The sequence below is a fragment of the Balaenoptera musculus genome, chromosome 15, assembly GCF_009873245.2.
Source record: "Balaenoptera musculus isolate JJ_BM4_2016_0621 chromosome 15, mBalMus1.pri.v3, whole genome shotgun sequence".
Taxonomy (NCBI): domain Eukaryota; kingdom Metazoa; phylum Chordata; class Mammalia; order Artiodactyla; family Balaenopteridae; genus Balaenoptera; species Balaenoptera musculus.
Window position 1 is genome coordinate 13,897,029 of NC_045799.1, and position 17,215 is coordinate 13,914,243.

At 45.3% G+C, this 17,215-nt stretch overlaps 1 protein-coding gene across 2 annotated transcripts in view; it reads right to left on the minus strand.

Moving 5' to 3' along the window:
• EYA2 (EYA transcriptional coactivator and phosphatase 2) overlaps window positions 1–17,215 on the minus strand; it is a 259,292-nt gene that overhangs the window by 134,786 nt on the left and 107,291 nt on the right. For both annotated transcript variants that reach the window (XM_036827587.1, XM_036827586.1), the window contains exon 5: window positions 17,049–17,165. In XM_036827587.1, coding sequence (XP_036683482.1) covers window positions 17,049–17,165 — 117 coding nt within the window. The remainder of the gene's footprint in view (window positions 1–17,048; window positions 17,166–17,215) is intronic.

The following is a 17,215-nucleotide window of genomic DNA, read 5'->3' on the forward strand; positions in this document are numbered from 1 at the left end:
CCATGCACTACTACCTGGCATCCAGAGCCACAACAGATCAGCTACTCCTAGACTCCATTTCACAGATGAGAAAACCAAGTCTCAGAGATGTTACTGGCCTGCAGTCACACAGCCAGTAAGTGGTGATGCTGGGATTCAAACCCAGGTGCCTGGTTTTCCTCATGGAGCAGTAGGAGGCCAGAAAATAGAATAATCTGCGTACATTTGAACTGACTTTGAAAGATCTTCAAAACATGTTATTTAGTGAAAAATATAAAAGGCAGTTTATAAAACAAGATGAACAGCAAGGTATGTTTTTTTAAAAAAGGAATTTTCCAGTTGTGGGAGGAGAAATATGCACACACACGCTTGCACGCGCACACACACACACACGCACACGCAAGCACAGAGAAGTTCCAGAACGTACAACACTAGTGTTATTATGCGATTTAAAATAAATATATGAAGAATTACAAAGCAGTATAAAAAGGCAGGTGGATTAGGGTCTGGAGGATAATGCTGCCTGCCTGGGGCATGTGGAAACTATTGAATGGGAAATGACGCTGAAAGAGAGAAACTTATGCTGAGAGAATCAGAGAAATTCTCTGCAAGTTTCCTCAGATCAGGGCGAGAGGCACAGGTATCCAGGGTGGGATACGGGCTCTGGTCTCCCTTTACTAACTGAACTTTTAGGAGTAGAAAAGATCTGATTTGCTCTAAGGGTACAAATTATGTATCCCTAGCCTGGTTCCGTCCTGCCTTCGGCTTCTCTCTGAGTGAAGATGGATTTGCAGTATCTGTCTCTCTGTGTCTCTCCCCTAATCAATGGCTCCCTGCCTAAGGCTGTGTATCCTCCCTTCCCTTGCTGTCCACTATTTCAATCCCCAGCAGAAGGCCCACTGCCCCGGGCTGGGAGCAGACCGCTCCCTTCTTTCATCTCTGAGGAGTTGCCATGGCAGGGACTTGTACCTTGAATAAGACTCTCCATTTTGTGTGTCTGTAGTTTTTTGTTTTTTGTTTCGTTTTTTTTTCCTTTTCTTACTCCCCTCACCTCCTACTCTTTGACCACAATTATCAGAGAGATTTATTCTGCCACATTTTCAACAGATTTTGCGGACACCGACCTTGGTGTGGGCTCAATTCCAGTTTCACTGACATTATCAGAACTAAAAATGAAAACAAATGACACCAGAGGGACATGTCAAAGCCCTTCTCTGGGTCTCTGTTCCTTCAGGAGTGAAAGGATAAGTTGGGATGATGCTGAAACCATGCGATTGGGACTTGAACCCATGGTCTTTTTAAATTTTTTTCTTTTAATTTATTTTTGGCTGTGTTGGGTCTTCGTTGCTGCGCACAGGCTTTCTCTAGTTGCGGCGAGCGGGGGCTACTCTTCATTGTGGTGCATGGGCTTCTCACTGCGGTGGCTTCTCTTGTTGCTTCTCTTCTGTAGGCGTGCGGGCCTCAGTAGTTGTGGTGCATGGGCTTAGCTGCTCCGCGGCATGAGGGATCTTCCCGGGCCAGGGCTCGAACCCGTGTCCCCTGCACTGGCAGGTGGATTCTTAACCACTGCGCCACTGGGGAAGCCCCCCACAGTCTTTTTAAATTGAGATCACACATCTGGTCCCAGGACTTAATGAATCTCAGGTTCTTGATGTCTCATTGCAGAAAGCATTCAGTGAGAGACAAAGTGATAGGTAAGAAGTGGATTTATTTAGAGAGAAACATACTCCACAGACAGAGTGTGGGCCATCTCAGAAGGTGAAAGGCCCTGAAATATGGAGTGGTTAGTTTTTATGGGCTGGGTAATTTCATAGGCTAATGAGTGGAAGGATTATTCCAACTATTTTGGGGAAGGGGTGGGGATTTCCAGGAATTTTGCCACCGCCCACCTTTTGGCCTTTTATGGTTAGCCTTGGAACTGTCATGGTGCTGGTGGGTATGTCATTTAGCATGCTAATATATTACAGTGAGTGCATAATAAGGCTCAAGGTCTACTGGAAGTCAAATCTTCCACCATCTTGGACCTAGTTGGTTCTAACCAGTTTTTGTCATGTCCTATGGCTACGTCATTCTTCTAAAGGTTGTGCTCTGCCCCCTTCCCTCTTGTTTCAATTCTAGAATGTTCTGAACAGGGTCTCCGGGACCTAGTAGGTGTTGTTACAGGCAAGTTCTGTGAATATGGGCTCCAACGTGCCTGCCTTAAAGACCCTGAGGGAGGGGAGAACCTGGGGTGGGGTGGTGGCCGGAGAGACCTTCCTCCTGGTCTCCATGCATCTTCCATGACCCCCCTATAGTCCACTCACCCCACAGTAGCCGACTGGTCTTTCTAAGATGCAAACCAGATCCCCCTCCCTGTTTTAAAACCCCTGATGGCTGCCTGGTCCTCTCAAGATGAAACCCAAACACCTCCATGTGGCCACAAGGCTCTGCAAGATCTGGCCTCACCCACCTTCCGACCTTATCCTCCCACCCTCTACCCTCCTGCACTCCAGCCACTGGGCCTCCTGTCTGTCTGGAACGCTCATGACCCACGAACACCTTTCTTAATTTCCAGGTACCAGCTCTACCGTCACCTCCTCAGAGACCCTGCTGTGCCCACCCCCCAAATTAGACCCTTCTTCCCCAATTTCTCTCCGATACATCCTCCTGTTTATTTCCTCCAGAACACTCATCACTGGCGACATGATCTTGTCATTTGCACATTACCTTGCTCACTGTCTGTCACAGACTGAATTGTGACACCCCTCAACCCCACCCCCATTCACATGTTGAAGTCCCAAACACAATGTTGGGAGATGAGACCTTTCGGGAGGTAATTAAGGTTAAATGAGGACATAAGGGTGGGGCTCTAGTCCAATGGAACTTGTCCTTATAAGAACAGAGACACCAGAGATCTCTCCTCTCAGGCACGTGGAGGAAAGGTCACGTGAGGACACAGCGAGAAGGTCGCCATCTTCAAGCCAGGAAGAGACCTCTCGCCAGAAACAATCTGCCAGCGCCTCAGTCTGGGACTCCCCGCTCTTCAGAACTGTGAGCAAATATATTTCTGTTGTTTAAGCCACCCAGTCTATGATATTTTGTTAAGGCAGCTAGAGCAGACTAATACAGTGTATCCTCTCCTTGGGATATAACTTCCATAAAGGCAGGACTCGACTGTCAGCTCAGGGCTGTACGCCGGCCAGCACCTAGCACGCTGCCTGAAGCAGAGCTGGTGCTCATGAATGTTTGTTGAGTGAATGACAGATAGTCTTTCCTGCACATATAGCCACCTCTCCCCACTGCCTGTACTTGCCATTGTGTAAACCAGTGGTTGTCAAGGGCACTGTGGTACCACTGGGCATGCTTGGAAATTGTGGGGACACTCTTACTGGGGACACAGTAGCATTTAGTAGGTAGGAGACACGACTGCTAGATACTCTGCAATTCATGGACTAATCCAGCAAAATGAAGCATTTTCCAGGTCCTGCCTGACTTTTGAATATCTGACCAGATAGTCACATAGATGAAGACCTGGCTTTAATGATCTGATCCTACAACACAGGGGTTGGCTAACTACAGTCCCAGGGCCAAATCCAGCTCACCACCTGTTTTAAATGTAAGATTTTATTGGAAAACAGGCTTGCCCACTTATTTATGTATCGTGTATGGCTGCTTTCAAGCTATAATGGCAGAGTTACAAGTAATTGGGAGAGAGATCTATGGCATGAAAAGTCTAAAATAGGTACTATCTGGCCCTTTAACCAAAAGAGTTTGCTAACCCCTGTCTTAGCACATCAGTCCATTATACCCATAAATACAAAGGACTTTTTTCCCCCTGGGTTTTAACATTCACTAAACTTTGCAGTAATGCTACTATAATGTGTTCAATTGCAACTGTACTGCACTATAATGTGTTCAATTATTCTTAATCGACTATTTGACAATATTCAATTATGCTACGTAGAAAACAAGAAAAAGAGATGGGATGCAATCGGAAAATGGGCATAAGACCTAAATAGACATTTCTCCAAAGAAGACATACAGATGGCCAACAGGCACATGAAAAGATGCTCCACATCACTAGTTATTAGAGAAATGCAAATCAAAACTACAATGAGGTATCACCTCACACTGGTCAGAATGGTCATCATTAAAAAGTCTACAAATAACAAATGCTGGAGAGGGTGTGGAGAAAAGGGAGCCCTCCTACACTGTTGGCAGGAATGTAAGTTGGTGCAGCCACTATGGAAAACAGTACGGAGGTTCCTCAGGAAACTAAAAGTAGAATTACCACATGATCCAGCAATCCCACTCCTGGGCATATACCCAGACAAAACTATAATTCAAAAAGATACACGCACCCCTACGTTCACAGCAGCACTATTCACAATAGCCAAGACATGGAAAAAACCTAAGCATCCATTAACAGATGAATGGATAAAGAAGATGGGGTACATTTATTCAGTGGAATACTACTCAGCCATAAAAAAGAACGAAATAATGCCATTTGCAGCAACATGGATGCTACTAGAGATTACTCTCATACTAAGTGAAGTAAGTCAGAAAGAGAAAGACAAATACCATATGATATCACTTATATGTGGAATCTAAAATATGGTACAAATGAATCTATCTACAAAACAGAAACAGACTCACAGACATAGAAAACAGACTTTTGGTTGCCAAGGGGGAGCGGGGAAGGGAGAGGGATGCACTGGGAGTTTGGGGTTAGTAGATGCAAACTATTACATTTAGAATGGATAAACAACAAGGTCCTACTGTATAGCACAGGGAACTATATCCAGTCTCCTGGGATAAACCAGAATGGAAGAGAATATAAAAAAGAATGTAGGGAATTCCCTGGCAATCCAGTGGTTAGGACTCGGCGCGTCCACTGCCGGGGGCCACGGGTTTGATCCCTGGTCGGGGAACTAAGATCCCGCATGCCTCATGGCACGGCACGCCCCCCAGCAAAAACAAAAAAACAAAAAAAAACACTACCAAGAAAAAAAGTATAACTGATTCACTTTGCTGTACAGCAGAAATTAGCACAACACTGTAAATCAACTATACTTCAATAAAGAAAAACAAAATTCATTTGCCCCCTCCCAAGAAAAAAAGAGATAGGATGGATCAAACATAAGAAGCATTATATAAACTTAGGCGAGTAGCTTGTGAGATACGGGCAAAATTCTAAAGATGTGTTAAGAACAGAGAATAAGAAAGTTAGTAACCTTGTATGACGCATTAAAAATAGAATGAACGGAACATGTGGTAAAAAGGATGGAAGAAACACAAGTGTTACTTATATAGAAAGGAGGGAAAGGAGGAGGTCAACCTTAAACAGTAAGAGGAACCGGTTTCTGCCATCGCTACGCCGACAGTTATGTCAACCCCACACTGGCCACCTGCTGATAAGAACCAGTCTGTGCCACTCTGGCCCCAAGCACCCTCTGCCCTAGAAATATAGCTGAAAGTCACGGCTGCCCATCAGGGTAACCAGAGAGCTACACTGGAACCAGGCAGAGCTGCCCGTCTCCCGTAGAGCAGGGTGGGCTGACTCTCCAGGTAACTTTCACCTGATGAGCCCCTTGTTCAGCTTGAATTCCAGTCCCACTGACCACACACACCATCATCAGGAAGGCTGATGGGGCTGAGAGAGAGAGAGAGACAGGACGTACACAGAACCCAGGACCCAGGCCGTGTGGCCCTTCCACCTCCTTGTACCCTGCCCTAAGTGGGTCAACTCCATCTCTCTCCCCTTGTTTTTCAGTTTAAGTCGATTTAATAAACCATGTTATCTGAGCATCTTAATTTGTTCTATGAGCCTTATCCCTATGACCTCTGGGAGAACATGTCCCTGAAGGCTGTCACTGCTTCAGGGCAATGTCCCAAGGATGCCACCACTGTCCGTAGAAGGATCGCTGTCCTTTGGTTTGGATTTTACCAAGGCTTGTCTACTGTTCTGGAAGTTCATGTTGCTGACGGCCACACTGCTGGCGACGTCTGGGCTGGCCGTGTAGCCCAGCGTGTCAGCCATGATCTTGTGAGTCTTCACATGGGTCTGTCTGACTATTTCATTATGTCCTCTAGTGGGGTCATGCCTGGGCAATTACATGTTCAAAAATACAGTTTACAAATTACTTTCTTTATTTTACAGTAAGGGCATTCTGCCTGACTTAAAAAGATACATGTAAGTAGGTTAAATTATGTACAAATTAAATTTCAAGAGAGTGAAGGGGCTTTCTAGGATATTTGTTATAAAAAGGGGGCACTGGGTCTGATGGGGTTAGAAGCCTGGATGTAAACAGCCTGGTGTCCAGGCTGCTCTCCACGCGAAGACCTCAACTACCTTCCGAGGGAAACTGGGCTTGAAAATGAAGCTCCTTCCCTGGGCCCCAGAGAGACAGCCCAGGAGTTTCCTCTCCCTAACGGCCCAAATACCTCCCGTCCACACCCCGCAATCAATCCATCAGAAATTCCACACTCAAAATATACCCAGAATCTGACCACCTCTCCCCACCTCCACCTCGACCGGCAAGTCAAGCCTCCATCACCTCTCACCTGAACTACCGCAGTCACTTCCACACTGGTCTCCTGCTTCATTCTTGCCCTTGCACTCTATTCTCTACGTGGTGGCCGGAGGGAGTTTGTTAAAACCAAGATGTATCTTGTCACTCCCCTGCTCAAAACCCTCCACTGCTCCCCACATCTGATAGTGAAACTGAGCAGGACCCCGTGGGGCTGCTGGGCACAAAAGCCTTTCTGTGTCCCCTGTTCCCTGTTTGTAGGGGACAGACTCCAGCCTCTGTGACCTTCCCTGAGTCCCAAAGGGCAGATTCAAACAGTTGCTCATCAGGGAAGGGAGGGGATGCAGAGACGAGGAAGGAGCAGCCAAGAAACAGTAGCGCAGCCCTGGGGCAGGGTCCTGGTCCCACCTCAAGGGATACACAGAACAGTATCTTTTGAGCTCTTTATAGAACTAAAACCCCAATAAATGGAAGACGTCAGTGCTCTTCAGTCCAGAGAAGACCACCCGAGGCCAGATTAAAAGGAATCAGAGAAGCTCATGAGACCAGATTAAAGGAGTGAAGGCCCTGCACACACCCTAATCTTACCAGCAACCCCACCCTTGAACCACTGCTATAAAACTCCTTACCAAATCCTCCAGGGTTGGGACACACAGTTCTAGAGGGCAGGAGCCTGCTGTGTTCCCCTTTGCCCGGCAAAGCAAAAAAGCTATTCTTTTCTACTTCACCCAAACTCTGTCTCAGAGATTCGATTTGGTGCCGGTGCACAGAGACTGAGTTTTCCGCATCGGTACTCAGAGCAGAAGCCAAAGTTCTCTCAGTGGCCCCACAGGGCCTTCCTGAGCAGCCCTCCCCTCCCCTCCCCCCTACTAGTTACCCTCACCCATCTCCAGCAGGAACCAGGTTACGAGTTCGTTTTTAATCACCCCTTAGAATTGCACTGCCCAATATGGCAGCCACCAGCCACATTTATGTTTACATTATAATTAATTAAAAATCAAACGAAATTGAAACTTCAGTTCCTCAGCTGCATCAGCCACATTTCAATGCTCAGTAGCCACGTGTGGCTAGCAGTACCATACTGGACAACACAGATAAAGAACGTTTCCATCATCACAGAAAGGTCTGTAGGCCGGCGCTGCCTTAGTGAACTGTTGTTTATAAAAATCCTTCCTGATCCCCAAACTAACTCTCAATCTCTCCAGCTGTTTTCATCGGTCACCTCCAGCGGTTTTTGGAGATGTGGGTGACCAAATCAAACTTGTTCTATGACCAGAGGAAAAGACCATCCATTTAACCTCGATATGTCCTAAATCCAGCAGACTTCAGCCCAAGTGGGAGGCAGCGAGCCCACCAACACACGTGAAGGTGGCGAGAAGGTAACCAGCAGGGCGGAGGCACGGCGTGGCACAGGAGCGCTAACAGGTGTCGGAAAACCTCACCCACGTCATCGTGTGCAGAAGAGTTGCTGATTCACACCAGGGAACCTGACCTCAGTCCAGGAACCCGAGGGATGCCAAGCCTGGCTCCTGTCTTGACCGACACAGTGAGACCAGGCAGACTTAGCCGGCTCAAAACTAGCTGAGCCAGGACAGGCTGAAAGTTGCTGCTGCCCAGAAGAAACAGGGAAATACTTGACTTCACAGGAGGCCACTGGGTTCCAACTCAGCTATAACCACACCCACCATTCAAATCTTCTGGGGTGTGCCTCACTGGTGAAATAAATCAGAGGTGGGGACCAAAAGGGGTGATCTTTCCAGCTCCCCAAGTCATCACTTGGCTTGGAATTTTCTCCTTCCATTCCTGGTCTCATAATCTGTGGTTCAATTAAGAAAATATGGAACCAGATTACAAGATAGAGGCATAAATAAAGAGAGTGTTTAAATCCATTGCCAATGTTGAAAAAGAATGAGATTTTTACATTAAAATATAGTTTTGAGGATTATCTTGAAAAATGGAAAGATCTGGCCTCTCTGGGGTCCCATTCTAGTGTAGTAGCAATGAGCTAAAGCTGAAATAACACCCTGCCCCCCCCACCCCCCCAAGTCTGATGGGTGTGTACCCTCCAACTGCCACAGCCCTTACCACTCCCTGTAACAGTACGCCTAGCTCACTTCTCTTTTATTTACAAGAATCACATCCGGGAGGAGTTTAATTCACAGAACTGTAAAATCACTTGAAGAAGGGTAACAATTTGTTTCTGATTTGAGACAGTAAACATTTCATTCCAGGGTGCCATTTGATTTCTGTTTTGTTTGTTTGTTTTTGTTGCTCTGACATTTCTTCTGGTGTTCTCTGCCATACCAAAACAAAGACAAAAACAAAACAAACACCCACAGTCAAACTTGTCAGTCTTTTCATTGATGACGTCTGGATTTCTGAGTCATGGTTAGAAAAGCCTTTTCCACTTCAAGGTTATAAAAATTTTGTTCATTCTTGCTCTAGTACTTTTATAGTTTTACTTTTGATGTTTAAACTGTTGATCCATTTGGATTTTTTTCTGGTATATAGTAATAGGAATGGATCTCTTTTCCCCCCTGATGGCTACCCAGTTGTTCCAGTACCATTCACTGAATACTCTGTCTTTTACCACTGACCTAAGATGCCATCTGCCCCATGTGCTGAACTTCCTGACATGTTTTGCCTCATTCTGGACTGTATGTTCTCCTCTACTAGTCAATCAGTCTATTCAAATACCTGAACCACGCTATTTTGATTATTGAAGCTTTATGTTTCAATACTGATATGCTTAGTACCTTACCACTCTTCTTTGGTACAGTTTTTCAAGTCTAATCTCCTAGTCCACAGAAAAGGAAACACAAACTGGTCAAAGATCTGAAAAGATGCTCAACCTTGTACAACACACACAGAAATTAGTAGCACACTGAGATACTGTTTTTCTTGTGCATCAGATTGGCAAAAACTCCAATGTTAGATTACACTGGGTTGGCAAAACATGCACTCTCAGACACTGCTGGTGGGAGTTTAAATTGATAGGATCCCTATGGAGGGTAACTTGGAGATATCTACCAAATTTAAATAGGGACTTTCTCCTTGACCCTGAAATCCACTTTTGGGAACTTGCCCATCAGATATACTTGCAGAAAACCAAAATGATATACATATAGGGATATTCATAGCCATATTGGTGGTAATTGCAAAAGACTGGAAACACCCAATAAGGAACTGGTTAAATCATTTACAGCACATCATTCAATGGAATAATAGGCATCTGTGGAAAGAATGAGGAATCACTTTCTATAGACTGACTTAGAAAGTTCCCCAAGGTATATAGCTAACTGAAGAAAGTGAAGTGCAGACACTGTGTATAGTATGTTACCTATGAAAACAAAAAAATATACAAGTGTTTTTGCTATAATCTGAGAGGCCATACATTGTGCATTAAAATAATGGGGCCTATGGGAAAAAACAGGGTTGAGGCAGATTGCTCAAAAGCAATGCAACTTAGTAACCACAGCATTAACAAAAGCAATAATAATCCCAATAAAAATAATAGCACAGTGAAAAAATAAATAAGTAAATAAGTACTATACAGAGAAGTGCCACATTAAATACAGGACTTCCCCTTAAAAAGGAGGTGAACGTATCTTGACGGAAGGGGGTGTACAGACGACAGAGGTGTTGAACTATGGAAAAAAGGGCAAAATGCACAAAGATTGGGGGAAGCTGCAACATAAGTTCTTCAAAAACAGAGCACATGGCCAAATTGAGGTCAGAGGAAAAATACGGGTCACCAGAGACTGAACTGTATTCCTACAAGGCTTGTTGCCTTTACCTGTGCTATGTATTTTGCATTCAGCTGCTGTTACCATATGTGCTGGGGAAAAATGCCAATGAATTAATGCAGCAGTACCTCCAGTTCTGGCCAAGACTGAGTCCCAGTGACTGGATTTACCCTCCAACAGGAAACAGTTTAAAAACAAGATTGCCAAGACATTGGGCATCAGATATGAAAGACAATGATCCTTGAGAGAGAGGAAACAAGTGGTGATTGTAAGACCGTCCCAGTGTTGAGAGCTTCCAAGGAGGAGGACCCAGGTGGCACCCACTGATCTCTCTGAATTGAGGAGATGGAGCTGCAAGTCCAGAGAGGCCAAGGTGGTTAGAATTCGCAGAGCAGGGTACCAGAAAAGAGGGCTGCACAGAGAGAGTGTGCTGAAGATTTGCAGAGAGTTCCCTGTGAGCGTTCACTTGAGAACTGACTACCACACGCCTGTGAAAATTAGTCAAGGCCAGGAGAGAACCACTTGATAAGATTAGAAGGAACAATCCTCAGAGCTCATAACAGAATTGGGAATAGTTCCTGTTCCCACCAGCCTGACTGGAGAACCTCATAATTCATGGGGCATTGGGAGGAATACTCAGAAAGGTTTGCCTCAGTGCTGGGAAAATCTGCTAGGTAGAGACAGCTCTAGACCAGATGCTGCTCTGCTTCCCCCGAACGAAGCTTAAAGCAAGACTTGAAAGACCCAATCTACTTCTATGTAACAACTGCATCCCGGAGCAAAGCTCAAGAATATTCACAGGAATAGAAAGATATCGAGCAGCCAACAAGGCAAAATGCACAGGTCTGACATCCAGTCAAAACTTATCAAACATGCAAAGAAGCAGGAAAATATAACTTATAATGAGGAGAAAAATCAATGAAAACCTCAAAATGACACAGATGACAGAATTAGTAGATAAGCACATTAAAACAGTACTGTATTCTGTCTGTTCAAGGAGCCAGAGGAGATATTGGACATGTTAAGTAGAGACATGGAAGGTTAAAAAAAAAGACCCAAATCAAACTTCTAGAGATGAAAACTATGTATAAGATGAAAAAAAATGACTGGAGAGTAATTAACAAGCAGATCAGATATGCAGAAGAAAAGATTAGTGAACTTGAAGACATGGTGGGGGGAATATTTGAATAATGGCCAAAAATTTTCCAAACTTGATAAAAACTATAAACTCACAGATCTAAGAAGCTCAATGAACACACAGCACTAGAATCATGAAGACTACACCAAGACCCATCAAAATTAAACTGCTTAAAACCAGTGATAAGGAGAAAATCTTAAAACAAATGAACCAAGACACCTTTGGAGTTATACTGACATCATTTCCTTGTTTATGAATCACATATGAGTTAGTTCTTGTCACAGAACTATGCAATATAATAGACTGTGTTCATGATTGCTTATATTTGCAGAAGGAAATTCTGGATGGGTTCACAGGAACCTAGTACACGTGGTTAAGTATTGGGGATTTAGAAGCTGAATGGCTGTTGGATGAGGGTGGCATAGAGATTTCTGTAGATATTTAAAGTAGATAAATGCATAACCTGCTCAAAAATTAATATAAAGGAGTAACTTTAAATGTATCTTTTTTTTATTACAAAAGGAAATAACATTGGCAGGAAGGGAATTAGGGAATGATGGCTAATGGGCATGGAGTTTCTTTTAGGGGTGATGAAAATGTTGTGGGATTAAGATAGTGGTGATGGTTGCACAACTTTGTGAATACAGTAAAATCATTGAATTGTACACTTTAAAAGGATGAATTTTATGGTATGTGAATTAATCTCATCAAAAAATAAATTAACTAAAATACAGGGAAAAAAAGGAATACATGCATGTTCATCATTAAAAAAATTACAGAATCAAAGAATTTTAACACAGGAACGGGCCTAACGGTCATTACATCCAGGGCTTCCCAGTGAGCAGAGAACATTAGTTGGGGCAGAGGGTCCCTGTTCAAGTCTACCTGGGAAAACTGACTACTGAATTCTCTTGGAGAGTCAGAAGGTGCATCAGTCTGCAAAGGCTCTGAAAAGTCCTGGAGTGAAGACATCTAACTTCATGCTACACACTATTTATCAAATGCATTTGATGTATTTGACAATGACCTTCCCCAACCTCTTTATTTTTCAGTGAGTATTTGTGAGCGCTAGAGCTGTGAAACACAGATTGTGAAAGTTCAGTGACTTGTCCAAAGTCGCACAGCTTGCTGGTACCAGAAATGGTGCTAGATATCACAAGTCCAGCACAAACTGACCTCAGAGGTCTTGGGCTGAGACCACTGGCTTAGACCCTTCCACTGGACTTTTGGTTTTCCTACACATCCTCGAATCACACGTTTCCATGTTGCTCCTGAATGGCTCAGGTTGGGTTCCGAGGTCAGTATTAACAACCCCTGCCTTTGGTAAATACAAAAGTAATTTCCATAGAAAAAGGCGCTTCCACGGTTTTTAAGGCCCCCCTTTAATGCAGATTTCACCAGAAGGGGGGTTGATGCTGATGTAGGTGACTCAACAGCCTCAAATTGGTATTCCTCTTTTCTCTTACCAAAACTATTTCCTAAAACTAAGAGTTCAGGAAAGAGAAGTGAATTTGGGAAAATCATAAGACCCTCAAATCTGAAACTAGGATAAAAATAACATTTTACATTTGTAGAGCACTTAGTTTGTGTCAGTGCTGTTCGAAATATTTCACACGCATTAAGTCAGTTAATTATCACGGCACCCCATGCGTAGGTACTATACGTATCCCCATTTTACAGGGGAAGAAACCGAGGTACTAGGAAGTAACTCAGCTCAAAGTCACAAGCTGGTACGTGGATTGCACAACTGGGAAGTGAACTCAGCCTGACTTCAGAGTTACAGCTTTTAACTCTCATGTTACAGAAGCAATGAGAGAAATAATAAAAAGTACACCCAGCCTTGATGGACCTCATCTGATGTGCCCACGGTCATTCCATCTAGTCCTCCAACAGCCCCATGGGGTCATCTCTCTTGCTATAATGCTAGTTCCACAGGTGAGGAGAGCGAGGCCCGGAGAAGCTAAGCGCCTCACCCAGGTCATGCCTTGGGACACAGCCTGACTGCAACCGGGTCCAGGGCTCTTAACCCCTCCGGGGCACCAGCAAGTTCTTACACCACACTCTCAAGATGTTCTTTTCTTCTCTTTTTAATCTTTGTGGTCCCTTCCGTGAACAGCAGTGTTTTAGCAGGAGAAGCCAAAATGGAACAACAAAAAAAATCAAACCCATAAGAAATACGTTTCAGCTACAAAAACTCCGGGTGAACTTAAAAAAAGAAAATAAACAACCATGAAAAAGCTAAAGGAGTGCCATGAACTTCTCTCTTCTACGTTTACTGCACATTTGGTGGGGGGTAATGCTATCTAAGCAGATACAGATCTCCAACCAGGGCCTTGTGGCAGGGGGAGAGGGCGAGATGGCTCTGCTGAAATTTTTGGAAGTTTCTGAGATCAGGTAGAGGACCTAGGCAGAGGCATCCCAGCTTACTTAATGCTTGATCTGGGACCCTACACAAGCCACTCTGCTGCGGTGCCTCAGTTTACGCATCTGTAAACGATGGAGTGGTCTCTCTCTACTCAGGTTCTTTTTGCTTCTATAAAATGATGATTTTAATTCTTAGAAAGGAAAAGGACTCGGCTCAGCTTCTGAACATGGACCAGTTTTACGCCAAGTCGGTACTTTCAGGCCTAAAGCTCAGTCTCAATCTCCTTCTTCATTCCCTTCTTTGTCCAAAAAACTAAGCTCAACCAATGTCTTCCATTCTGAAATGCACACAGAGTAGTTGGAGAGTTTATTTCTCCTCTGGAACAACTTGAAAAAAAAAGTTAATAGGAAGCACATGGGCATGGTGTGTGAGCCTTCTATGTGTTTGTGTTTGAAAAAAAAATACTTAAGGAGGAATATGTCAGGCTTGCAAAACGCCTGGGCTGTCTCAAGAGCAGTTTATGGCCATTAGCATTAGACTGAAGGCAGTTAATTGGGACAAAGTCCAGCTGGCATCTGGGCCATGAAGACGATAAGAAAATAACCTGGACTATTCCCGTGGTAGGGTGGGAACAGAGCAGCAGATGTTTTTCCATTTGTGAGGGGCTGATGGGGATGGAGGCGGGTCGTGGGGTCTAGGCCAGGGCTCATCCATGGAGGATCATCTTCTAGATGGATCTATGAGAGTGTGGAGGGCAGGGTGGTGTTGGGGTTACGTGCCTGGGCTCTGGAGTGGAACCACCTGACTTCAAATCCCATTGCCACAGCCATGTGACCTTGGGCAAGCTACTTTACCATGCTGTGCCTCAGTTTTTCCACCTGTAAGATGGGGATACTTACAGAACCTACGTCACAGGGCTACTGGGAAGATCAAGGGGAATGGTGTATACGTAGAGCTAGGGCGGTATCTGGAGTCCTGAAGGAGTATAGGAAATAGCACTTGGAGGAAACAGCATAGGCTCTGGAATTCTACTCTGAATCCCAGCTCTCAACACTTACTGGCCCTGGGGTCCCTGGGTAAGTCACTTCCCCTCTCTGAGCCTCACCTGCATCATGTGTAAAGCAGAGCTGATGCAGCCCACCTCCTATGGCTGCTGTAAGGACCAGAGGAGAAATAACATATTCTCTATGCCCCAGTCCAGGGAGGCCTCCTGCTTCACTTTCCAGTCTCATCTCCCCTACTCACTACACCCAGGTTCAAGAGTCTCCTTTGGACTCTTTCAACACTGCGAGCCTTTTCCTGCCTCCGGGCATTTGCCCTTGCTGGTCCCTCTGCCTGGGCTGTCCAGTCTCCAGCTACTCACAGGCTGGCTCCTTTCCCTCACTCAGGTCTCCCTAACCACCTGGGTAGCGTCCATCACCACTCCTTTCATCATGGCCCATCACACCACCCTGTTTTGGTCCTTCACGCGATTTAGCACAATCTGTAACGATCGATTTACTTAATTGATCACTGTCTATCTCCTTAGAAGCCCTGAGGCAGTCAGTTCCATTTCTATAGGAAGAGCTGAAAAAAACTGGTTGAGATTGACCCAAATGCAAGTTCAAGTTCACTGTCTTCACAAGCCTTTATGATCAGGGATTGTGCCATAATTCACTCCCCATTTGAGGAGGGGTCCCAGCAGCTTATTCCCTTCAGTGGGACTCAGAAAGACCGCCCGGGGAGACAGAGATGACAGCTGAAGCAGAGGAGGCAGGAGGTACCATGGCGAAGAGCAGGCTTTGAGTGAGGATTGGCTTTGGGAATTCACCAGACCCCCAAGAGACTTGATGCAACCTGTTTCCCACTGCGCTTGCAATAAAATCTAAGCTCTTTGCCCTGACGCTGGGCAGGTCAGGCATTCCCTCTATGACGCAGTTTCTCCTCCTATAAAATGGGAATTATGCCAGAACCAACACTTTGGAGTGTCATGAAGGTTGTATGAGATGATTAGCCACCTCTTGTGGCACGTGGTGAGTGCTTGGTCAATGTTAGCTGATGGTGTCATCAACAAACTCTGTTGCAGATCTTTACATGGAAGCTATTCCAAGGTCTGGGCATTAATGCTCATCACCCCCTTTCTTTTACGTACCCCTAAGGTCACAATGCTTTTTCCTGAAAGGCTGCCCTTGACATCCATTTAAATTGTTTCCTTAATTAAAAAGACGAAGCGGCAATACCTGCAATTTTTTTTTTTTTAAAGAAAAGTAGCACCATGCATTAGCCCACCACCTTGTCATTGCTCTTTCAGTTTTTCATATTACTTTTCAGACTGTTGGTGGTCATTTTTACCAGCTTTCATGAAGAAAAAAAATACCAGGGTGAGGATCCCCCAAATTACTGCCACCGGCCCTCTGCTCCATGTATCAGCTCCAACATGCTCCCCATGGGGCACCAGAGAAGAGAAGGGGCCTTTGGATGGTAACAGAGTGCAGGTGGGCACAGGAGAATCCAGCAGGCCAGTTTCTTAGGGTATGTGGGGTGGGAGTCACACACTGGAGTTTCTTCCCTTTCTAAGGCTACCCAATGGGGATGCAGAGCCCAGAACTTCCTGCCTGGAATAATAGCTCCTTTACCAACTGTCTAGTATTCCCAACACCAGGCATTTCTCTGAGTCTTAAATGGACTTGCCTGTCCCATCACAGTTAAAATCAAAGCCAACACCTTCCCTCAGCCCTCAAGGCCCTGCATGATTTGGCCCCTGCTCTCTCCCCAAGGCTCTCTCCTCTCACATCCCCCTGACCCTGCTTCCGCCTCACTGGCTCCTATTCTGTGCCTCGAACACATTAAGACACTTCCCTCCATACAGCTTTTGCAACGGCTCTTCCCTCTGCCTGGAATGCTCTTCCCATAGGTCTGCACGTGGCTGGTTCTGCCTCATAGTTTGGGTCTCTGTCCAATGTCACGTCTTCAAAGAGCCTTCCCCGATGACTCTATCTAAAGTTACCTCTCCCACCTCTCCTGACCCCTCAACTATTCGTCACTCTCTGTCCAAACACCACGTTTACTTGCTTCATTGCATTCAACCCCTTCCGAAATTAGCCGTCTATTTGCTGCCTTGTTGATTGTCAGTCTCTCCCTCCTGCCCTGTAATTGCCATGAGGGCAGAAGTCGTATCTCCTCTGTCCCCCACTGCAGCTCTAGTACTTGAGAGAGATCCCGGCACACAGTAGGTTCTCAGTAAAACTGCTAAATAAACGAATGAACGACTGGACACCCAGCTCAGGCAGCGCCTTAGAGACGGCAGGGAGGGGCCGCAGCGCCACACTCACCGTGCATCTGGTAGGTGTACGGGCTCTGTCCAGTGGGGGCGGTGCTGAAGCTGGAGCCATAGCTGAGGAATCCACTCTGGCCAGGGGAATGGTTCAAGCTGTCTTCTGTCTTGATGCCTTGGAAGGAGCAGAGAGAAGCATCAGGCACACATAATTAGGATGCTTCC